This window comes from Chrysochloris asiatica, unplaced genomic scaffold (assembly GCF_000296735.1).
Source record: "Chrysochloris asiatica unplaced genomic scaffold, ChrAsi1.0 scaffold00048, whole genome shotgun sequence".
Classification (NCBI taxonomy): Eukaryota; Metazoa; Chordata; class Mammalia; order Afrosoricida; family Chrysochloridae; genus Chrysochloris; species Chrysochloris asiatica.
The window spans coordinates 10,909,462-10,934,715 of NW_006408566.1; the positions used below are offsets into that span (position 1 = coordinate 10,909,462).

Sequence of the window (25,254 nt, forward strand, 5' to 3'; positions counted from 1 at the left end):
TAGTGTAGTGGTTATGAACCAGGCTGCTAATCTCACGGTCAGCAGTTCGAAACTACCAGCTGTTCCGTGGTAGAAAGATGAGGCTTTCTGCTCCCATGAAGATTTTCAGCCTTGGAAGCCCTCTACAGGGTCACTATGAGTCAGAATTGACTCCACAGCACGTAACAACAATAACAATATATATATATATATACATGTCACGTATACATAAGCATATATATATGCACATATATTCATACATATAAAGATGCATCCAAAAAAAATCATGGAAAAATGGCATTAAATATAATGGAAATTTTTCACAAACATCTTGAATTACGCTCATATATTTGTTAAGTTCCTACAGCTTTTTGCCTTGATTTGTGCCCTAAGAAAACTAAACGCTATTTTTGGGGGGACATTTTGTTCTCTTGAAACCAATCAGGAGACTATCACAATGACACACAAGATATAAAGGGGCCCCAAATGAATGCAGTGGTCCTAGAAGTAGAACAGAAGGAAAGCATTCATACAGTTGCTGGGATAAAACCAAGGCTTCATGAGGGAGATAATGAAGTCCAGGGAAATGTCTATGATTTGGGCCTTGGACCACACAGGTACAAGGATTTTTTGCTACAGGTCTATCGCAAGATAATTACAGACATGGAGTATTTTTTTGAAAGGTTTTCTCTTTATCACCCAGTAAGACACAGCGACAAGGAGCTCTGGTAGTGTAGTGGTTACGAATCGGGCTGCTAACCTCAAGGTCAGCAGTTTGAAACTACCAGCTGTTCTGCAGGAGAAAAATGAGGCTTTCTGCTCCCGTAAAGATTTACAGCCTCAGAAACCCTGTGCAGGGTCACTGTGAGTCAGAACTGACTCCACGGTACTTAACAACAAGACACAGCAACTATGTCCATACAGCCTAGTCACAACTGTACACACTGCAGCTCCAATCACTGGACAAGAGCCAATACCAGCTTTTATGCCACTTGATCAACCATAGAGTGCAGCCAACATCTATGAAGCCTACCCTAAACTGAAGTGCATGAATGGTGAATGAGAATGATGTATACATCCTTCCATTCCCTAACTCCACCCACAGGAGACAGTTGGTCAAAGCCTAAGAATAAATCAACATACAATCATCAAATAAATAAAACATGACAACCTCACAATGCCACAGACAACAAACAATTTTAGCTCACATGAAGAGACAAGAGAGGATGGTTTAAACAAATGACCAAGGTGCTAAGTGAGAGAACTTTTCTGAGCAAGAAAAGGTAATGGAACTAACTGGAAAAAAATTCAAAAGTTTGACATTTAGATACCTTCAAAGGATTGACAGAAAGATTAAGGAAACATCCTAATTTTGTCTTCATATTTGAGGTACAGCTTTGCAGGGTCTATAACTCTTGATAGCAGACAGCAACCTGAGATTACCATATATGAAAACAATACCCACAACTCAACCAGATATAGAAGTATTTAAAGTAAAACAAACCTGTTGTTGTTAGGTGCCATCAAGGAGAACACAGAAAAACTTTAGAAGAATTCGGGAAAACACTACAAGACAAACAGACAAAATAAGTGCAAAATTTAAAAACAATATCAAAACAGCAATTACAAATCCAGAAGATTAATTCTAAGATTTTAGAAACGGACATTACATTGAAAGGGCAAAGGAGTAGATTCAAAGCAATGGAAGCCTGAATTAGTGAGCTTAAAGATAAATCTCTCAATACTAGTATGTTAGAAGAACAATCAGAGAAAAAAGAATGAAAAAAATCCAAAGGAAGCCTGAAAGTTACTGATCTCAAAGTTACGTGGGACACCATGAAGAGGAAACACTTATCGGTGATCAGAATTCAGAACAGGAAGAGACAATAGAAAGTACAGAGAAAATTGTTGAAAAGTTATTGGGAAAAAACTTCCTAAACATCCTGAGAGATGAAAAGATAAGCATACAAAAACCTGAATGAACCCCAAATAGGACTAAGCTCTGATTTCTCAGGAGAAACCATGCAGACAAGAAGACAATGGGATGATAAAAAAGTGCTGTCTGCTATTGTTGGCAAGAAAGTCAAGTCGATTTCAAGATATGTTTTAAAGAGGGAAAAAAATGATAAATTATAAGGCAACCTCAAAGAAAATTAATAACCTGCCCAAGATTTTTAAAGAAAGAGAGAAAAATCAGAAAGCTTTAATAAACTTTAACACAACAGAATGAATATGAAAAAGAAAGCCCACAAACAAAATGAACCCAGTGCAGAAAGAGTAGAATGGATGAAGAAAACAGGATCCTTCAGTTTGCAATCTACAGGATGCACATAAAAAAGATTGAGACAGCCTAAATGTTCATCAACAGAAGAATGGTTCAACAAATGTTGGTACAAACACACAACTAAATACAATGTAACTAGTGAAGAATGATGAATCTGCATAGCATGGGGGAACCTGGAGGACATTATGCTGAGTAAAATTTGCCAATCACAATAGACAAATATTGTTGAGACTGATGTTGTAAAAAAAAAAATTTAAGAAAAGGTTTTTTTATGGTTACAGTGGGTTTGGGGAAGGAAAAATTATTTATAGGCTAGAGGATAGATATATGTTAACAAGTGTGAAAAGGAAGGCAACATACAACAAGAAGAAAGTGGCAGAGGAAAGATGAAGGTAGCAGGAGACACAGGGCAGAATGCAATAGAGAAAGTGAATAGAGGTAAATACTGTTAACTGATGGTACATGGAGGGGATTGCAATCACTGTAATGAAGCGAAATACATGATTTACTGAAGGTATAACTAATGATCTGCTCTGTAAACCTTCACTCAATTCACAATAAAAAATTACCAAAAAAAGAATGGTGATCAATCACTAACCAAGAAAGGTAAAAAAGGAAGAATGACATGTTTTAGGGGGACGATTATGAATTCACTTTGGCGCATCTTAAATATGAGATGTCTGTAACATGTGCAGTTATGATACCCAATGCACTGCGGTACATAGGAGTATTTCTGTAGATCTCAGAAGACAAGTCAGGCTGGAAATGTGGCTTTAGGGATCACTGGAATGCAGGGTAATGAAATCGTGGCAGTAAATAAAGTCTTCCAGAGAGAGCACATAGAGAGAACCAAACAAAGAAATGATTGCTAAAAAAAGAGGAAGAGGAGAGCTCAGGAAGGAAGGAGGGGAGCCATAGACATAGGGTGTCTTATAAATCAAGAAAGGTATAAATGATAAAATTTCAAGTCAGATAAGGACTAACAAGTTATTGGGACTTGGGAAATCACTGGTAGCTTTAGAATGCATCACTTTAGCAAATGATTGAGGCAAAGTCACATTTTGGTAAGCATGTGTCGATTGGGGAACCTACTTCCAATAATGCAATAGTATTCTAAAGATTTGAATAAATAGGACCAGGAAGTTGTCCAGCTGACTCATTTTGTCATTTCAGTTCCTGATGTGTGACGCGAAAAGGTCCCTGGGGGGTGCAAGTGGTTTGCAATTACACCCACCCATTGGCTCCATGGAAGAATGCCCTGGTGAATTATTTCCATAAAGATTACAGCCAAGAAAATCCTGTGAAGCAGTCTACACTAAACAACATGGGGTTGCCATGAGTCAGAATTGACTGGATGGAAATGGGTTTTAGTATGATGGTTGTTCTTGTTCAGCACTGTCGAGTCAGTTCCAACCCATAGCGATCCTATATAGGGTTTCCAAGGAGCAGCTGGTTAGCTTGAACTGCCAACCTTTTATTCAAACCGAATTTGCAGTCCAGCGCATTAACCCACAGCGCCACACCAGGACTCCCTAGTATGGTTGTAACAGATGTTTTCTCTCCTTCTAGACTGACCAAATTAAACAGTTCTGGTGTGGCACAGTGGGTTAACATGCTGGACTGAAAGTTGTTTTTGAACAGCAATGTCAGTTGTTCAAGTTCCAAACTCTATACAGGGTTGTACTATGGGTACTTTCTCTGGTTTTAAGAATAATTGTGTTTAGAATTAAAGAAAACAAAAAAAAGGCCTTCTCCTTTTATGAAGTCTTCTTAGGGTGAAGGGAGTAAAATAAACTTCATGATTGAAAACTTCATCTTTTATTACTTCAACTGCTTATCTTTCCTTCTGGTTTTTAATCAGATTTTAGTCTAGAGTTCTATACAAAAGAGAATCTAAATGAAAACTTGTTGAATGAATGAATGTACAAAGCCAACAGAAACGTTTATCACCCTCACATTGCAAATATGTGTCAGTTAGTCTTTGAAAACAAGACAAGCTGAGAATAATTAGGAGATTAGTATATACCAAAAGGGCACAGGCTTAATACTAGACCACCTTACATGAAGTTCTATAATATTCATTGGCTTTTGACGTGGCTATTCCAGACCAGGTCTCATGATACTCGTCAAATGAAACAGCTTGAACTGATCTGGAAATATAAATTAAAATCAGACAATGAGTAGTTTGCAAATTCATTTAAAAAAATATTTTTTTTTCAGAGTGGGCTGTTCAGAGAACAGTATCTTAACACAAAACATAAGACTTGTAAATTTTGTAGTGTACCCAACATATTCATTTCATCACAAGAAAACCAGTCAGAAGAAGACCATCTATAGAAATCACTTTTTAATAGTAAAGGTAAATGTGTATCCAAATATATATTAAGAAAAGAAAAATATAGGTCTGAAAGTATCTGTCTCTCATGACTCCCATTAAAGAAGAACTTTAGGAAGAAAAGTATTATATCTGTATGTGCTCTCATTCTACAATAGAAGAAGCCTTAAACATTTATTTCAAATTTTAGGAAAATCACCTTTTTATCATAAGGAGAGAACAAAACACCAGAATTGAGATTGGTTTAATTTTGCAAAGAACATGGCCACTTCCAAAGGTGGGAAGAAACACCACCTTTCTAATACACAGTTTCACATGTAATGTACCAGTGTAAATATGCATATGTAAATTTCATAGGAAACTAGTGCAAAGGGGTTCCTTGCTTAGAAAAGCATATTATTGTGTACCTTAATTGCTTTGGTGGTGGTGGTCGTGTACCACTCGGCCAGTTCCAACTCATAAGGACCATTTAAAAGGGTTTTTGAGGCTGTAAATCACGCACACAGAAAGCTTCATTGGGAACAGAAAGCCTCTTTTTCCCATGGAGTGATTGGTAATTGGAACTTACTGACCTTGTAGTTTAGCAGCCCAGCTCATTATCCATTATGCTACCAGGACTCCTACAACTGCTTCAAAATATGGTATTTCTACTACGCTTTCCCTTTCCTGCTCTATTACTATGTTGTAATTGTTATTAAGTGCCCTGTATAGGGTTTCCAAGGAGCGAATAGTGAGTTTGAACTGCTGACTTTGCAGTTCAAACTGACTCTATGGTGCAGCGCATTAACCCACAGTGCCACACTAGGACTCCATAATCGGAGTCCTGTATAGGATAGGATGGCAAAAATTGTTTAAAATATTAAATAGGAACTAAAAAGGAGCCAAATAACTGCCTTCCCAACATGTTTTTTCCATTGTTGTTGTTGGTGATTGTGCATTTGAGTCAGTTCCAATCCATAGCAACCCTGTGCCCAGTAGAGTAAAACAACACCCGGTCCTGCACCGTCCTCACAATCGTTGCTATACTTGGGCCCATTGCTGCTGTCACTGTGCCAATCCTTGTCATTGGGGGGTCTCCCTCTTTTTCTCTGACACCCCACTTTACCAAGCATGATATTCTTCTCCAGGGACTGATCCCCGTTGTCAACATGTCCAAAGTATGAGAGATGGAGTTTGGTCATCTTGGCTTCCACGAAGTATTCTGGTTGTAATTCTTCCAACACAGATTTTGGATGTCCTTCTGGCAGTCCATGGTACCTTTAAAATTCTTCTCCAACAACATAACTCAAAGGCATCAATTCTTTTGCAGTCTTCCTTGTTCATTGTCCAACTTTTCACACGCACATGAGGCTATTGTTTCCATACAAACCAAACAAGTTTTATTGTGGTAGCGTACATATAACATGAAGTTTTCCATTTTAATCATCCTTAAGTATACAACTGAGAAGCATTGTTGACATTCACAATATTATATGACTATCACCACTACCTAAGGAGCTCTAGTAGTGTAGTGGTTATGATTCGGGCTGCAAGCCTTAATGTCAGCAGTTTGAAACTAACAGTTGTTCCGCAGGAGAAAGAAGAGGCTTTCTGCTCCTATAAAGATTTATAGCCTCGGAAACCCTGTACAGGGTCGCTATGGGTCAGAATCGACTCCACGGCCCACCACCACCACCACTACTTACACCTCTAGCTTTTGATTACCCCAAACAGAAACTCTGTGGCTACACCTTTTTATTTCTTTTTAGTACAGAGCGTCTCAACACTCTATAAGCAAAACATCACTTCAGGATATTTTTCAGACTTGTGAACTAAGCAATTAACTGGCAAAAATAGATGCCTAAATATCATATGTTAAAAGCCTGACGTCCGTTTCCCAGTTTAAATTCACAGTACTTTATAGGAAGAAGCTACATTTCACTTAGAACAAGTGAAGTGGTTTTGAATTTTATAGGTAAATTCTAGGAACCATAAAGTCAATATTTGACTCAATTTTCAAATTCCTGGGGGCAATACCAAAGTGTGTTAATGTATTCATTTATTTAAACCACAATTACTGACATCTAATTTTAAAACTAATATTTTTTCAAATGTGTTATTACTTTTGCAATCACACTTAAGTCGAAATCTGAAACGTGGTGAAGATAAATTAATCATTACTCTTATTGCTCCCAGACCTTTATACTTCTAAATGATATACTAAACTAACATTAATTTGCCAATGAAATGTTTCGACATTTGGCAACAGAGGTAACAAAATGAAAGGCTGCATTATATCTCTTGCAAGAAAAAGCTTGTGATCAATTTGCTGTCACAGATCACTTAGCAGACAACAATGACCCAAGAGGAAGGAAACTGTCAACACACTGTCTAGTGAAAAAAAAATACACCATCTTCAGGCACAATCGTCTCCATTGTTTTTTGTCTGTTTGAGGACGACCCATGACCCTCTCCCTTCCCAAGGGTGTCCTGTTCAATTTCAAACTGTTAGCCTTCAGGGTTGGTTGTTTTCCCCCAGAATAATTAAAAATGTTACCCTAAAAAGTATAATTGTAATATAGTTTGGATAGACAAAGCTGTATGTCTTAAACATTTGTGAATACTTGCATTTCAATTCTATAAAGGAAACAGGTTTTTTTAAAATTAGAAAATAGTAACTACATTTTACTATTATTCAAATAAACTATGAAGCTATAGGGATACATGTAAGTATGAAAAAAATTCATGTGTTTATAGTTTCAACCAGTAATAGGAATTTATTGAGTATTATCATAGGCCTTATGAATATAAAAAAGTAGAAGACATAATTTAAAATTGAACAGAGCTTATCCTATAGGGGAAATAAGATGTATAACTAGACTAGTAAATAGAACAGCTTTAGATACAACATAATAAAGTGCACATGGTTTAGCACAGACATTTGGAGAATACAATTATGGCTATTTCTTTTGCAGTGGTATAAGCACAAAGAAGATGTAGGACAGAGATAGCATAGTCTTTTGGAAAAGAGTCACTTGGGATATGAGACTAGAGCAAAAAAACAGAAGGAACATTCTGGGCCAGAGAGACAGTATTAGCAATAATTTAGATAAGACAGTACATTGTGTGTACATGTGCAGCCATATAGAGGTTGTTGGAGGAAAGAATGATAGTAAGATGACAATTGGCAAATGAAGAATTCCAATTTCAGAAGAGGGGGTGCTTGATAAAGTACGTGAAACCAGGCAATGCACGACCATCAAATTTAGGCAGAGGACAGGTTAGATTTGATTCCATTGACTTGATTCACTAGGTAATAGAGTACCCCCATAAGATCTTGAAAAAAAATAAAACAGATAATTTAAGGAATGTGTATTGGAACAAAAATTAATCTGGCATTAGTACACAATCTGGATAATGTAAGGTAGATTAAATGTGGGGGCGATTGAATCTGAGGGAACAAATGAAGGAGATAAGGAGAGGTAACCCAAGGTGGGAGCAAAGGTTATAAAGGAGAGGAGGTCCATCTAAGAGAAAATGCTCAATAAATGACTAAACAGGCTTCCTAATAGAGTATGAAAAGTGAAGAAAACTGAGGGTCAACATTCTACAACATGGAAGACTTCTTGTTATTAATAGTAAGCATTAAGTGAAATTGAAATAGAAGATGAGTTTGATTTCAGACATGGGTTTTAGGTGATGATAGGATGCTGTTATAAAGTGCCATCAAGTTGGTTCTGACTCACAGCAACCGTATGCACAACAGAATGAAACACTACCTGGTACTCTGCCATCCTCACAATTCAGTGTTACTGCCATTGTGTCAGTTTTTCTGGCGTCTTCCTCTTTTTTGTTGACCCTCTACTCTACCAAGCATGATGTCCTTCTCCAAGGACTGGTTCCTCTTGACATTGTCCGAAGAACAAGTGATGATGTTGCGGCATCCTCTCTTCTAAGTAACATTCACACTGTACTTCTTCCAAGACAAATTATTCTTTTGGCAGTGGAGAGTCAATATTTCTCTCCAAAACCAAATTTAAATGCATCAATTCTTCTATGAGCTTCCTTATTCACTGTCTAACTTTCACATGCATGTGTTGTTGTTGTAGTTTTTAGGTGCCATCGAGTTGGAACCGACTCATAGAGACCCCATGCACAGCAGAACGAAACAATGTCCAATCCTGGGCCAACCTCCATGGCTTGGGTCAGGCACACCTTAGTCCTCAAACTCTTTGCTCTTTAACATTTTAAAGAGGTCTTTAGTAGCAAGTGTGTCTAATACATCTTTTGATTTCTTGACTGCTGCTTCTTCCATGATTATTGATAGCAGACCCAAGCAAAATAAGGTCTTTGACCATTTCAGTCTTTTCTCCATTTATCACATGCTGTTATTTATTTTTCCAGTTGTGATGATTTTCATTTCCTTTACATTGAGGTGCAACCCATATGGAAGGCAGTAGTCTTTGATCTTCATCAGTAACTATTTCAAGTCTTCTTCGCTTCTAGCAAGCAACGTTATCTCATCTATATATCACAGGTAGTTAATGACTTCTTCCAATACTGGTACCTCATTCTTCTTTATGTAGTCTAACTTTTTTAACTATTTGCTCAGCATACCAATTGAATAAGTATGGTGAAAGGATACAACTCTATTATACACCTTCCTCTATTTGAAACCATTCACTATTCCCTAGCTGTTTTTGAGCCCTTGGTTTATGTATAGGTTTGTTATGAGCACAATTAAGTTCTGGAGTATCCATTCTTTTCAATGTTATCTATAGTTTGTTAAGATGCGTACAGTCAAATGTCTTTGCATACTCGATAAAGTACAAACAAATATTTTTCTGGTATTCTCTGCTTTCAGCCAAGATCCAGCTGACATCAGCAATGATACCCCTAAATCCAAGTGCTCATCTGAGTCTGGATTTCTGGTAGCTCCCTCTCAATGTAATGCTGCAACTCTTTTTGATTTATCATCAGAAAATTTTTACTTGCATGTGATATAAATAATATTGTTCACTGATTTTTCACATTCTGCTGTGTCATCTTTCTTTAGAATGTGCAAAGTATGGATCTCTTTCAAACAGTTGGCCAGGTAGCTTTCTTCCAAATTTCTTGGTACCAACAAGCAAGCTTCATCAGCTTGTTGGAACATTTCAGTTTGGATTTCACTGATTCCTTGAGCCTTGTTTTCCCCCAATGGCTTCAGTGCAACTTATGCTTTTTACTCAATTATCATGAGTTCTTGATTAGATGTTACCTCTTGAAATACCTCTTGACTTAGCATCAACCAATTCTTTTTTGGTACAATGACTCTGTGCATTCCTTCGATTTTCTTTTGATGTTTCCTGCATTATCCAATAGTTTGCCCATAAAATCCTTTAATATTGTAACTCAAGGATTTAATCTTTTCTTCAGTATTTTTTTTCACCTAGAGAAATGCTGAGTGTGATTTCCCCTTTTGGTTTTCTAAGTCCAGGTCTTTGGACCCACCACTCATCTGTCAGTGTGTCATACTGTGGTGGCTTATGTGTTGCTGTGATGCTAGAAGCTGTGCCACTTTTGTTTTAAATATCAGCAGTATCACCAATGGTGGACAGGTTTTAGCAGAGAATTCAACTAAGGCAGACTAGGAAGAAGGAGAGGCAAACTACTTCTGAATGATTAGCCACTGAAGCCTTATGAATAGCAGTGAAACACTGTCAAATACAGTGCCAGAAGATGAGGCCCTCAGGTTGGAAGGCACTCAAAAGATCACTGGGGAAGAGCTGGCTCCTCAAAGTAGAGTTGACACAAATGGAGTAATGCTTTAGGGACCTTCATTTGCTAATGGATCACAACCAAAAATGAGTAGAAGCAGTTGCAAACATTCACTAATAACTGGAACATGATATGTATGAAGTATGAGTATAAGAAAATTGGAAGTTGTCAAAAATTAAATGAAACACATAAAGTTCAATATCCTAGGCATTGTTGTTGTTGTTAAGTGTTGTCAAGTCATTTTCAACTCCTAGCCACGCTATACAGGGTTACTGAGGAGCAGCTGGTGCGTAGAAATGTCAACCTTGGTATTGGTTATATTGAATTTGATGATCATATGGTTTCCTATGCCAGGAATGATAAATTGAAGAGGAAGGGCATCACATTCATCGTCAAAAAGAGTATTTCAAGCTATATCTGGAAGTTCAATTCAGTCTGTTATAAGATAATATCCATATTCCCACATGGTTGTTGTTGTTGTTGTTAAGTGCCTTCGAGTCGGTTCCAACCCATAGCAACCCTGTACAGGGTTTCCGAGAGGCTATAAATCTTTACAGGAGCAGAACGCCTCATCTTTCTCCCGCAGAGTGGCTGGTAGTTTTGAACTGCTGGCCTTAAGTTTCGCAGCCCGATTCGTAACCACTATGCTACCAGTGCTCCTTATTCCTACAAGGAAGACCAGTTAATACCATTATTATTCAAATTTACCCACCAAACACTCAAGCAAGTGATGATGAATTGCATTTCAAACCAATGTAAGGAAAGGAAAAATCCGTACAACTTGACCAGAGACTATTATGATAAATAGAAAAAAGATTGAAGTTGTCAGAGACTTCATTTTGCTTGGATCCACAATGAACAACACTCAGAATAGCAGCAGCAACCAAGAAATCAAATGACGTATTGCATTAGACAAATCTGCTGCACAAGACCTCTTTAAAGTACCCAAGAGCAAAGATGTCACTTTGAGGACAAAGCTGCACCATAGTATTTTCAATTGTCTCATATGAAATTTTGGAAGAATTTTTGTAAGAGGCAATTGAAAATTGCCTTCTTCCCTCAGTGAAGAAGGAAGACCATAGAAAAACAAACAAAACTGTGTTGGAAGATGTACAGCAGGATACTCCTTAGAAATCAAGATGGCAAGACTTCATCTCTCAGACTCTGAACATGTTATTAGACAGGACGAGTTCCTACAGAAGTGTAAGGTCAGAAAAAAAGAGGAAGACTCCCAGCAGCATGGACTGATTGGTATAGTGCAGCAGAAATGGACTCAAGTGTATAAACTATTGTGAGGAAGTCATAGGCTGGGTAGTGTTTCTGTTGTATAGAAGGCAGCTATGAGTTGGAATTGAATCCATGGCACCTAACAACATTACCACCATCATCACCTAGGATATTGATCTTTATGTGCTCCATTTCATTTATGATGATTTCCTATTTTCCTAGACTCATACTTCGTACATTGCACATTTTAAAAAATTAATGAATGTTTTCAACTATTTGTTCTCATTTTGAGTTGTGCCACATCTGCAAATGAAGGTTCCAAAAGTTTTCCTTTATCTCATTGATTGCAGTCTACACAAGGTAACATCACTTATCCCACTTCCTCTCTGTGTTTCTTGTTTCTATTCCTCCTTCTTTCCCAGCCTATCTGAATTTGGTCCTTGGTAAATGCTCCACTTTTGATCTTGAAAGATCGACCATTTTATGGTGTGCATACCTCCCTAGTGTTGTTGTCCTCCTTATATATCGATCTATTGCCTAACTGAAAGTTGAGTAAATGGGGATGAGTTCAGTTCCACACCTGAAGGGCAACACAAAGGGTTATAGTCTCAGGATTCCAGAAATTTCTATCTGATCAGTAAGCCTGGTCTTTATATAATTATATAATATAATTTTGAGTTTTGTTCCACATTTTCTCCCACTATATTGAAGACCTTCTAATGCAGGGTTGCTAGTCATAGATGGGTATCATCTAGTTCTTCAGGTTTCAGGTCATGGAGTCTGATGTTCCTAGGATCTAGACTAAAGTTTTCCAAACTACTTCAATTTTCATCACTCTTCTTTCCTCTGCAGAGGAAGAGACCAACAGCTGCACTTTAGAAGGCCATTAATGAGCTTTTAAGATGCCAAGACTGTAAATCTTTATGGGAGTGTATAGCCTCATCTTTCTCTCAGAGAACAGTTGGTGGGTTGGAACTACCAAGCCTGAGGTTAGCAACCCAAAGTTTAATGAATTGTGCCATTAGGGTTACTTGAGTGATTAATTTAGGACCCTAAATGATCCAATCAGAGTGAAGCTTACTGTAGTTTCCTAGTGTGTTTTTCTATCTGAGAGTGTACATTCTCTAATGTTATTCTTCTTCAAGAATGTTATGGTTGAAACAGCCATGCCACATGACCCACAATCCCTCTACTTGTTAGATATCTCCAAGAAATAAGAGCCATAAAACAAGTAGATATATGCACACTCAAGTTAATTGCAGCATTATTCACAGTAGCAAAAATATGGAGACATCCTAAATGCCCATCAATGGAAGAATGGATAAACAAACTTTGGTACATACATACAATGGAGATATACTACACAACACTGAAGAATAATGATGAATCTGCAAAACACCCCATAATACAGATAAACCTATATAACACTATACTGAGTGAAATTAGTAAATCATAAAAGGATAAATAGTGTATTTAAAAGCTCAAGAGAATGTTTTCATGCTAAAAGAAACATTATTTGATGGTTACCAGGGGTAGAAAGGAAGGAAGAGTAATTCACTAGCTAGAGGGTTGTTATTGTTAAGGGTCATCAAGTCAGTTCTGACACACAGTGACCTACTATAGGATTTCCAAGAAGTGGCTGGTGGGTTTGAATTGCCAACCTTGCAGTTAGCAGTCCAGTGCTTATCCTATAGCACCACAATGGACTCTTTGTACTGCAATGAATTAAAAAGATCAGATGTTCTGTGAACTGGTTTTCTTAATTATAAGGTTATTCAGTTCATATTGCATATTAACTCAGTTGACAGAGAAAACAATATTCAAGAAGGAATTTGACAGAAGAATGATGAAGACAGGCGAAGACACAAGAGGAATGCAAATGTTAAAGGGGATGAAGGTAAATAGTGATATCTTCAACCCTGCAACAGCAGTGTTCGACAGGTAGATACATAGACAGATACACATGCTGAATGAGGATGGAAGAGAGAGTGTGAGTATAACCACAAACATATAAGGATTTGACAGAAGTTATTTGTACATCAGTATTTACCTTTGTACAAACACAACTATGAATGTGGTGGAATATACAGGGGGCAGGATGGTGAAAACTTCTTAGACATTTCTAAATACTTGGAGGCAATGATTTTCTGGGCCTGGGGGCTCAGGACCATAGTCTCAGGGGACACCTTGATCAATTGGCATAACACAGTCCACAAAGGCAATGTCTTAAATTGAGTAGTCATCTAAGGTGCAACTATTGGTCTCTCCATGTGTGGACGAAAGAAGAGTGATGAAAATCAAAGGACCTTAGAATCAATTAGTCCAATGGCCTAATGGAACATGTGAACATCAATCTCCATGACCCTGAGACCAGAAGAACTAGATGATGCCCAGCTACCACCATCCATTGCTCTGAAAGGGATCTCGTTAGGAGGTCCCGGAGAGAGAGGGAGGAAATATGGAATAAAACTCAAAATTTAAGACCAGATTTACTAGTTAGAAATAGACTGGAGGAACTTGAGACTATGGCCCTCAGCCATGCTTCAGGTCTGGAATGGAATGTACCTTCTGGCCCAAATTTCAGTCAAGTGGTAGACAGGCATATATGGGGGGAAACAACACTAGTAAGGTATGCTAGCCATGGAACAATCAACCATTCAGAATGAAAAGGACATCATTTACCTAAGAACACAGTTCAGAAGGGTTGGGAAAGAGAATAGAACGGAAATAAGGACCACAGGGAAGAAGTTAAATAACTGTTGTTACATGGAAAAGATGCATTCACTGAGATGAAACAAAGTGTATGAGTTATTGAATGTAAAACTGATTATCTGCTCTCTAAAACTTCACTCAATTTACAATAAAAAGTTTCAAACCAAAATAAAACACAATAAATAAATAATAAAACATTTTTAAAAAGCCAGTTATGCTAGGTCTTCTATATTTCTATATCACTTTAGAACTAGTTTGTAAATAGAGTCATAATTTATACATTCCATGTTCTGATTATTAATGGATGCTTATGACTGTTTCTCTTCATTTTGAATTGTGGCCCATCAGCAAATGAAGGTCCCAAGGACTTTACTCCAGTCTCATCATTATGGTGAATTCTACTTTGAGGAGGCAGCTCTTCCCCAGTAGCATTTTGAGTGCCTTCCAACCTGAGGAGGTCATCTTTTGGCACTATATCTGACAATATTCTGGTGTTCTTCATTAGGTTTCAATATTCAATATTGTGGTGCTGATAGTGTTTCACTGCTATTCATAAAGTTTTCAGTGACTAAATATTCGGAAGTAGTCCATCTCTCCTTCTTCCTAGTCTGTTTTTGTCTGGAAGCTCTGCTGAAAGATGTCCACTGTGGGGGATGCTGCTGGTATTTTACAACACCCATGGGCTTAACTTCTAGTGTTACAGCAACATGCCAACCACCACAGTATGACAAAATGGCAGACAAATGTTGGTTAATATATTAACATTCAAAAAGATATTGTGAGAGAAAGAGATACTCACATACTTCCTATACTGGATTTTTTTAATAAAGGAAAGTTCCATTGTGACAGAAGTTATTTATAAAAAGTTTAAACCAAGAAGCTTTTTAGCAAATAAATCTACATTGAACAGTGTAAAGGCAAACTTGCCTGACATGTTCCTCTGTTTCTTTGGCTGGCATAAGACTGTCATTTTTCACTGAAAAGAAAAAATATGAGAGGATTCTGGTTAGCATGGAGAATTGAATATATGGCTTTATAGCCCTTTTTCCAAAGCTTCAATAAAATGGTAACTGAAGAATAGAAATTAATTATAAAACTTCAAGTAGAGCAAGAAAAAACCAACAACAACAACAACAACAACACACATGTCCATTATTTTCCAAGGTGGAAAACAGATGTCAAATGGTAATTGTCCTAACAGGTCATCAAAATGTGAAACCTCACTTCTTGATGAGGGGACATCACTAGGAACTTAGCTGATGTGCACTTCAGAACTTAGGAAAATATTAAAAAATCAAAGGTACTAGATCTCTTTAAAAGTAGGAGCATGGAACAGACCCAAAAGACTTGTACCCTCATCTTGCACAACCCAGTGAATTTACCCAGGCAGAAAGGAGGATATTTAATCTCTGAAGAAATGGAACCAAAGAGATTTAAATCTAGAGGATACTAGGTACAAAGGAGGAGTATGGTAAATGACTGAAACAGGGGATCAATCTAATAAATCATATTGAACATATCAGATTTCTTGTTCTTTCTCCCTACTTAGGTTCCAGAATATACTTGTAAACAGCTAGAGTCTATTTTTTGCCAGGTACAGATATGAGAATTTACATTCCCCCCAAAAGAAATCCCTTGCTATTGAGTCAATTCTGATTCATGACAACCCCAGAGAACTGCCCTACGGGGTTTCTAAGACTATAACATTTATGCCTGGTGTGACGCTGTAGGATAAGCACTGGACCACAAGGTCAGTTTGAACTGCAAGGTCAGTTCAAACTCACCAGTTGCTCCTCAGAAACTCTATGCAGGTGTCAATGAGTCGTAACTGACTCGACAGCACTTAATAACAACAACAAGCTTTATGCAAGCAGACTTTCTCCTGTGAAGTGGCTGTTGGGTTCAAACCATCCATTTTGCAGCTGACAACTCACTACTTCACTACTGTAAAGACCAGTGTGTGACCAATAGTCCATCAATGAATGAAATGACCAGGCCCTCACTGAATAACCCTATAATTAAGAAAACCAGTTCACAGAACATCGGATCTTTCTAATTCATTGTAGTTCCCTCATATAAATGGACAGCGAAAGATCACTAGATATTTGAGCAAAGTCAACATCATGAAAGATCGCATGGAAACCAAGACAAATAGCCCCCTGTGCATCCATTCTTAGGAGCTCCTAAAGGATGTGCTACAAGAAAATGAAAGCGCAAACACCAAGAAAGGGTAAAATGAGGAATCAAACAAGAATGCCAGCCCAGAAGACAGACAAAAGGTGAGTCCCAGGATACCTGTGCTGCAGGCCTAGACAACTCTCACTTCAAAATTAAAGGAGAAGGATGAAATAACACAGGAAAGATATCTCCAAGTGGGGGGAAGGGAGCTGATTGAATGCTTATGTGTTTGACCATTCTGGGAGTCATTTTACAGTTTTGTCAGAAAACATGGGGGAAGAATAGTTGGTAGAGCTGTAAGAAACAAGGAAATGAAAAATCAGGACATTTGTACAAGAAAACGAACAATCATACATGGCTGACCTGTGACGAATATTTACACAGTAATGATAAAGTAACTAATCATTGTGCTGTAAGTATATTAGAATGAGAAAGAGGAAGGGTATGTGGGGATGGCAATATAAGAGCTAAATCTCTTACGTTTCATAAGAAGTCTGAAAATCATTTCTAAAACTGAGCACCCCAGAAATACTAGTATAGATAACCTTAGAAACATAAATGCCAGAAGAAACAGACACATGTGTTGAAAGGCAGCTGTTGCTTCTGTGGGTAGCACTCAGTGTTAGAAGGGATAGACTTTCAAAGTTGGCAAAACAAAATCTTTGCACAGAATCAGTTACTGTAAAAAAACAAAACTCTTTAGAACCAGCTTTTAAAATTGCCATTAAGCTGAAAATAGACAGTTTTGTTATATAGAATATCTCTTTGCAATAATAGTGCTCAATAGTGTAGCATTCATTCATTCATTCAGTAATTTTGCAGGTCTTTATTGAGGGTCAGTACTGCTCTAGGTGCAGTGGATACAGTAATGAATAGTGTAGATCTGCTCTAGTATTTTGGTAAGTCACACAGAAGATCAGTGTGAAGTTGTACTACTCCTGTATACAAACCAGCTTCGAAATTATTAGGGAATGTTAGAAGAACTGTATAACAATTATAACATATTCAAAGAGACCAAAAGAGATGCTTGGATAACATCCCCTTGATTTTCATCAGACTCAGAAATTTTGTGGAAGAACACTTGAACTAGGTCACTATTGTACAGACCTGTCTAATGAAATAGGAAGAGAGCTAATGGCTGTTGGAGAGACAAAAAAAAAAAAAGCACTGTGAGAGATCAGTTTGGTAGAGTAAGTCTGACAGTGTCAGATTAGCCAATAAACCAAGTAAGCACGAGTTTATTCATTTGTAGCAAACAATTTCATGTTTTTCTACCACATCAAAGATTCTATTTCTAGGTCTGGCTGGCATCTGTCTCTCTCCCAACCTCACAGCACCTTCCTACAGAGTCAAAGCCTCTTTTCAAATGTACAATCCTGACAGGGATAGAGTGCCCAGTGAGCAAGGTAAGTGTGCTTACTTACTGATCTGTAGTGGACAATTTCCCATGGAGTTCACTGATGTGGTGAACAACATGGGAAACTGTTTACTCCAGATCAGTGAAATATGCACACGTAAGCCCGTGCTTACCTTCCTTGTGGGGTAGTCTGCTCCTGGAGTCTGATCAGCAAGGCCTACAGACTGGTGAGGTAATGATCCCAGGTCTGATTACCCCAGCCTGTGCGTTACTGGAGGGACAGGGCAGATATAAATGAAAAAACGCTATCGTTAGGTGTCTAACTCTCAGCTGTGGGAAAATTCTCGGGAGAAAGGAGCTAGCAGCATTGCTCTATAATGGGGGAAACAGCATAAGTCAATGGATTTAACACTGAAGAGGTCACTAGAATGGTGAGCAATGAGCAAACCAAGCAGCTAAATAGAGCAGAAAAGATTGAAAGACTTCAGGACCTTCCATTTCCATTGGACCCTCCAAAGGGATGCCAGGGGAGAGAGCTCTCCAGAAAAGAAGCTGAGCAAGGTACTAATCAAGTGGAAAGGAGACTTAGACCAGTAAGGTCTGAGATATTACAAACGAAGCCTGAGAAACTTCCATTATAGATCAAAGAGTTAAAATTAGATATTGTATCTTTGTCTTAAGGAGCTCTGGTAGCGTAGTGGTTACGAGTTGGGCTGCTAACCTCAAGGTCAGAAGTTCAAAACTACCAGTTGTCCCATGGGAGAATGATGAGGCTTTCTGCTCCCGTAAAGATTTACAGACTCGGAAACCCTGTGCAGGGCAGCTATGAGTCGGAACCGACTCCACGGCACACCACCAACTAACACGCTCCATCCATAAGAACACCATTTAAAGATACTATGCTTACAGTTTCTGATGCTCTTTAAAAAAAAAAATGTCTCACTGGTTGGCTTAAAAAAACTACAGGAGAGATCTTTGTAACATTTCATTACTGAAAATAGATACAGAAAATATTCTAATATTCCCCTATCAAAGAATTATTTGTTAGAGCACTATTTGCTATAAATATATAATTTAAAATGTCCAAATGATAGCAAAGATACACTTCTTACACTGTAATGGTGAGTTGAAAAGGTTTACAACTGCCATCTGGTACTCAGATTTACTGGCAATCAACATTTGGGCTGCTTCCAAATTCACGGGATTTTCTAGTACTGGATTCGAGAGCATAACCTATAGAAATGCATAACAGTGAATAGTTTTGAAAGTTAGTGTTTTTCTTAGCCAAAAAAACAAACAAACCAATACACACAATTTGGAACCAGTATTAATTAAATGCCAACAATATACCCAGGGATTGATAACAATATAAATAAGGCAACATGGTCTCTACCCTCAAGAAACTCTTGGTCTATCTGGGTTTTACTACATATATATTTGTTGTTGTTGTTGTTGTTGTTGTTGTCAGGTTCCATTGAGTCAGAACCGACTCATAGAGACCCCATGCACAGCAGAATGAAACAATGTCCAATCCTGGGCCAACCTTACTACCGCTGCCACACTTGATGCTATCAATGATGCCACCTGGCCGATCCATCTCGTTGGGGGTCTTCCTCTTTTTCTCTGACCCTCCACCTTACCCAGCATGACATCCTTCTCCAGTGACTGTTCCCTCTGGACAATATGTCCAAAGTATGAGAGACGAAGTTTATCCATCTTAGCCTCCAAGGAGCACTCTGGCTGCATTCTTCCAAAACATATCTATTGGTTCTTTTGGCAGTCCATGGCACTTTTAGTATTCTCCTCCAACACCACAATTCAAAGGCATCAATTCTTCTACGATCTTCCTTATTCACTGTCCAGCTTTCGCATCCATATGAGGCTATTGAAAACACCATGGCCTGGGTCAGGTGCACCTTAGTCCTCAAGCTGACATCTCTGCTCTTCAATACTTTAAAAAGTTCCTGTGCAGCAGATTTGCCCAATGCAATACATCATCTGATATCTTGACTGCTGCTTCCACGAGTGTTGATAGTTGATCCAAGAAGAATGGAGTCCTTGACAACTTCAATCTTTTCTCCATTGATAAGAATGTTGTTTACTGGTCCAGTGGTGAGGATTTTTGTTTTCCTGACATTGAAATGTAATCCATATCGACGGCTGTGGTCTTTGATCTTCATCAGTAAATGTTTCAAGTCCTCTTCACTTTCAGCAAGTAAGGTTTTATCATCTGCATATCGCAGGTTGTTAATGAGTCTTCCTCCAATCCTGATGCCATGTTTTCTTCATAGAACCCAGCTTCTTGTATTATTTGCTCAGCATACAGGTTGAATAAATATGGTGAAAGAACACAACCTTGTCGTACACCTTTCCCAATTTTAAAACATTCGGTGTTCCCATGCTTTGTTCGAACAACTGCTTCTTGGTCCAGGTACAGATTCCTCAGAAGTAAATTAAGTTTTCTGGAATACTCATACTTCTCAACGTTGTCCATAGCTTGTCATGATCCACACAATCGAAAGCCTTTGCATAGTCAATAAAGCATAGGTAAACATCTTTCTGATATTCTCTGCTTTCAGCCAAGATCCACCGGACATCAGCAATGATATCTCTCATTATATATATTCATGACCCTAACATTAGGGTCTAAACAAGCTACAACTTCCTTACTTGAACTTACTCCTTCCTGTACCACATAATTTAAAAATTATTTATATGCAAAGGGAAGTAAACGTTAGGAAAAATTAAAACATTTCCAGTACATATTGTTAGGTTGTCGCTAGGTGTCATCAAGTTGGTACTGACTCATAATGGCCTTATTCCCAACAGAACAAAACACTGCCCCACCCTATGTCAACCTCAAATCATTACTACACTCAATCCCATTGTTGCTGCACTGTGCCAATCCATCTTGTTGGGATCTTCCTCTTTTTTGCTGATCTTCCACTTTATCAAGTATGATGTCATTCTCCAGGAACTGGTCCCTCCTAAAACTATGTCCAAAGTATAAGAGATGAAGTCTGGCCATCCATTCTCCTATGGAGCATTCTGGCTGTACTTTTAACACAGATTTGTTTGTTCTTCTGGCTGTCCATGGTACTTTTAATATTCTTCTCCAACACCATAACTCAAATGCATTAATTCTTGTACTGTCTTCTTTGTTCACTGTCTAACTTTCACATGAATATGAGGCTATTGAAAATACCATGGTTTGGGTCAGGTGCAGCTTAGTCCTCAAATTCACATCTTTGCTCTTGAACACTTTAAAGAGGTCTTATGTGGCAGATTTGTCTAATGCAATACATTGATTTCTTGGCTGCTGCTTCCATGCACGTTGATGATAGATCCAAGCAAAATGTAGTCTCTGGCAACTTCAGTCTTTTCTCCATTTGTCATGAGGATTTTTGTTTTCTTTACATTGAGGTGCAACCCATACTGAAGGCTGTGGTCTTTGATCTTCGTCAGTAAATATTTTAATTCCTCTTCTCTTTCAGCAAGCAAGATTGTATCATCTGTATATCACTGAATATCACAGGTTATTAATGAGTCTTCCTCCAATACTAATGTCACATTCTTTTTCAAACAATCCAGCTTCTGGGATTATTTGCTCATCATTGATAGATTATGGTGAAAGGATACAACCCTAGCACACACCTTTCCTGAATTGAAACCATTCAGTATCCCCTTGTTCTGCTTGAATGACTGCCTCTTGGTTTATGTACAGGTTCCTCATTAGCACAATGTTACAGAATACTCATTCTCTGCAATGCTGTCCATAGCTTGCCATGATCCATACAATTGAAAGCCTTTGCATAGTCAATAAAATACAGTTAAACATCTTTCTGATATTCTTTCTTTCAGTCAAGACCCATCTTACGTCAGCAATGAAATCCTCTTACTCTGTCTGAATCTGACCTGAACCTTTGGCAGTTCCTTGTCAATGTACTGCTACAGCCATTTTTTGAATTATCTTTAGTAAAATATTACTTTGTTGCAAGTTAATGATATTGTCCCATGATTTCTGCATTCCATTGGCACATATATCTTTGGAATGAGCAAAATATGGATCTCTTTCAATCCATTGGCCAGGTAGCTGTCTTCCATAGTGCTTGGCATAGATGAGTGAGTGCCTTCTGTGCTACATCTGTTTGTTTAAAGATTTCAATTTGTATTCCATCAATTCCTGGAGATTTACTTATTCTTTGCCAATGCCTTCAGTGCACCATGGACTTCTTTCAGTATCATTGCCTCTTGATAATATGATACCTCTTGAAATGGTTGAACACCGACCATTTCTTTTTTGGCACAGTGACTGTGTGTATTCCTTCTATCTTCTTTTCATGCTTTCTGCATCATTTAATATTTTGCCCATTGCTTCTGTTGTTGTTAAGTGCCGTCAAGTTGGTTCCAATCCATAGCAACCCTGTATAGGGTTTCCAAGGAGCGGATGGTGATGTTGAACTGCCGACCTTGCTCTTCAAACCTACTCTGCAGTTCAGTGCATAAATCCACAGGGCCAAACCAGGACTCCATTTTGCCCATAGAAGTCTTCAGTATTGCAAAGCGAAGCTTGAACTTTTTCAATTCTTTCAGCCTGAGAAATTCTGAGTGTGTTCTTCCCTTTCGGTTTTCTAACTCCAAGGCTTTGCATATTTCATTATAATATTTGACTTGGACTTGAGCTGCCTTTTGAAAATTCCTGTTCAGTTCTTTTACCTTCTCATTTCTTCCATTTGTTTTAGCAGTTTTACACTAGAGAGCAAGTTTCAGAGTCTCTTCTTTTGGTGTTTTCCTTCTTTCTTGTCTTCTTAATGACCTTTTGGTTTCTTCCCATATGATGTTCTTGTCATCCCACAACTCTTCTGGTCTTTGGTTTTAGTGTCTAATGCATCAAATCTGTTCTTCAGATGATCTCTAAATTCAGGTGGGATATGTTTGAGGTCATATATTGATTCTCGTGGACTTGTTTTAGTTTTCTTCAGCTTCAGTATGACCTTGTATATGAGAAGTTGATGGTCTGCTTCAGGTCAGGCATGGTCCTGTTTTGCCTGATGATATGGAACTTTTCCACTGTTTTTCCTCAGATGTAGTCAGTCTGATTTCTGCATATTCCATCTGTTGAGGTCCGTGTTTATAATTGTCAATTCTGTTAGTATAAAAAAGGCATTTGCCATGAATAAGCCATTGGTCTTGCAAAATTCTGTCCTGCAATCTCCAGCACTGTTTCTATCACCAAGGTCATATTTTCCAACCACTGATCCTTCTTTGTTTCCAACCTCTGCATTCCAATCACCAGTAATTATCAATACATCTTGATTGCACGTTTGATCAAATTCAGATTGAAGAAGTTGGTAAGAAATTTCAATTTCATCATCACTGGCTTTAGTGTTATGTGTGTAAATTTGAATAATAGTTGTATGAACTGGTCTTCCTTGTAAGCATATGGATCTTATCCTATCACAAAGATACTTCAAGATGGATTTTGAAATGATCTTTTTGTTGATGACCGCAATGCCATTCTTTCTCAATTTGCCATTTCTAGCATAGTAAACCATGTGATTATCAGATTCAAAATGGCCAATACCAGTCCATTTTAACTGACTAATGCTAAGAATATAGATGTTTATGAGTTCCGTTTCATTTTTTGACAACTTCCAATTTTCCTAGATTCATACTTTGTACATTCTATGTTCTAATTATTCATGGATGTTTACAGCTGTTTCTCCTCATTTTGAATTGTGCCCCATCAGCAAAAGAAGGTCCTGAAGGTTTTACTCCATTTGCATCATCACTGTCAACTCTACTTTGAGGAGGCAGCTCTTCCCCAGTCATGTTTTGAGTGCCTTCCAACCTGAGGGGACCATTTTTGGGCAGTGTGTCTTACAATATTCTGGTGCTCTTCATCATGTTTCAATATTCAATATTCTGGTGCTATCTGACAGTGTTCCACTAGTCTTCATAAGGTTTCTAGTGACTAAATATTCAGAATTAGTCTGTCTCTCCTTCTTCCAAGTCTGCCTTAGACTGGAAGCTCAGCTGAACACTGTCCACTGTGGGTGACCCTGCTGGTATTTAAAAAAACTCGTGGCATAGCTTCCAGATCACAGAAATACATAAGCCACCAAAGTATGACAAAATGACAAATGAGTACATAGATTACAAAAATAAATCAAACCTTACATTTTAACATGAGACCATTTCTAGGCCATGGTTAAATAATTGTATTTTTGATGTTTATTGTTGTTTGTTATTAAGTACTGTTGAGTTGATTCCAATTCATAATGACCCTGTATAGGGTTTCCGAGGAGTGTCAGGTGGGTTTGAACCACTGATCTTGTGGTTGAGCACTTATTCTACAAAGCCACATCAGGCCTCTGTGTGGTGCTCCGTGAGATTTAGACATATTTTAATATCCTTCCAGATTGTCAATTGATTAATTTGGTATCTAATAATATTCCATTGTTTTTTTAAACAAATTGTCAAAAATTAGCAGCATAAAAACCACAAATTTACTATTTCACTTTTCTGTAGGAAAGAACTTCAGGGTTGTTGGGCTGGTTTATCTGACCTAGGTCGGTTTTACAAGACCAAAATCAAAGTGTTAGCTGTCTGGGTGCCTATTTGAAGGCACTAGGAAAAATCTTGCTTCCAAAGCCATTCAGATTGCAGGATAAATTCAGTTCCTTGGTGCTATAAAATGATGGTCCTCATTTCTTTGCTGACAGTCAATGTCCTAGACATCACTCTCTAGTCTTTGCATGTAGCTCCCTACATCTCTGATCCAGCACCATCAAAATGAATCCTGCTCATGTGTAGCGTCTTTGACTTCCCATCACCACATGCTTTCTGGCTCTTCCACTGTATTTTTCAGACAAACTCTTCTGTTTTCCTTCTTTGCTTATGGGCTCAACTATTATTTCAGCACAGGTGGACAATCCAGATCATCTCCCTAGTTTAAGTTCAGTTGTTTAGTAACCTATTTCCATCTACAAAGACTTTGTGGAGTAAACCTAGATTAACATTTGAGTGAAGAATCATAAAGAGGGGGCACAGGAACCTTGGGAAGATATTTTTAGAATTTTATCTATTATAGTATTTGTCCTGGTATGGTGCTGCAGGATGAGACACAGAACCACAAGGTCAGTTTGAATTGCAAGGTCTGTAGTTCAAACTCATCTGCTGCTCCTCAGGTACCCTATACAGGTTGCTATGAGTCAGCACTTAACAACAATATACATACCGTAACCTCAACAATGTAAAAAGTTTAAGTTCAGTTATTTATTCATTATTTAAGTCAGATTCAACTCCTGGTAGCTTATCACCAAACCAAAACCTCTGTCATAGAGTTGATTCTGTGTCAACGCAGTGACCCTAGAACAGAGTAGAACTGCCTCATGGAGTTTCCAAGGTTGAAATCTGTATAGATGCAGACATTCACTTCTT

At 38.0% G+C, this 25,254-nt stretch overlaps 1 protein-coding gene across 1 annotated transcript in view; it reads right to left on the reverse strand.

Moving 5' to 3' along the window:
• Positions 1–25,254, reverse strand: part of UBE2U (ubiquitin-conjugating enzyme E2U (putative)) — a 103,201-nt gene that overhangs the window by 48,008 nt on the left and 29,939 nt on the right. Inside the window, exons 5-7 of the mRNA XM_006862502.1 lie at positions 18,924–19,044; positions 15,204–15,252; positions 4,325–4,425 (exon numbers count right to left, since the gene is read on the reverse strand). Of these exons, the coding sequence (XP_006862564.1) occupies positions 4,325–4,425; positions 15,204–15,252; positions 18,924–19,044 (271 nt within the window). The remainder of the gene's footprint in view (positions 1–4,324; positions 4,426–15,203; positions 15,253–18,923; positions 19,045–25,254) is intronic.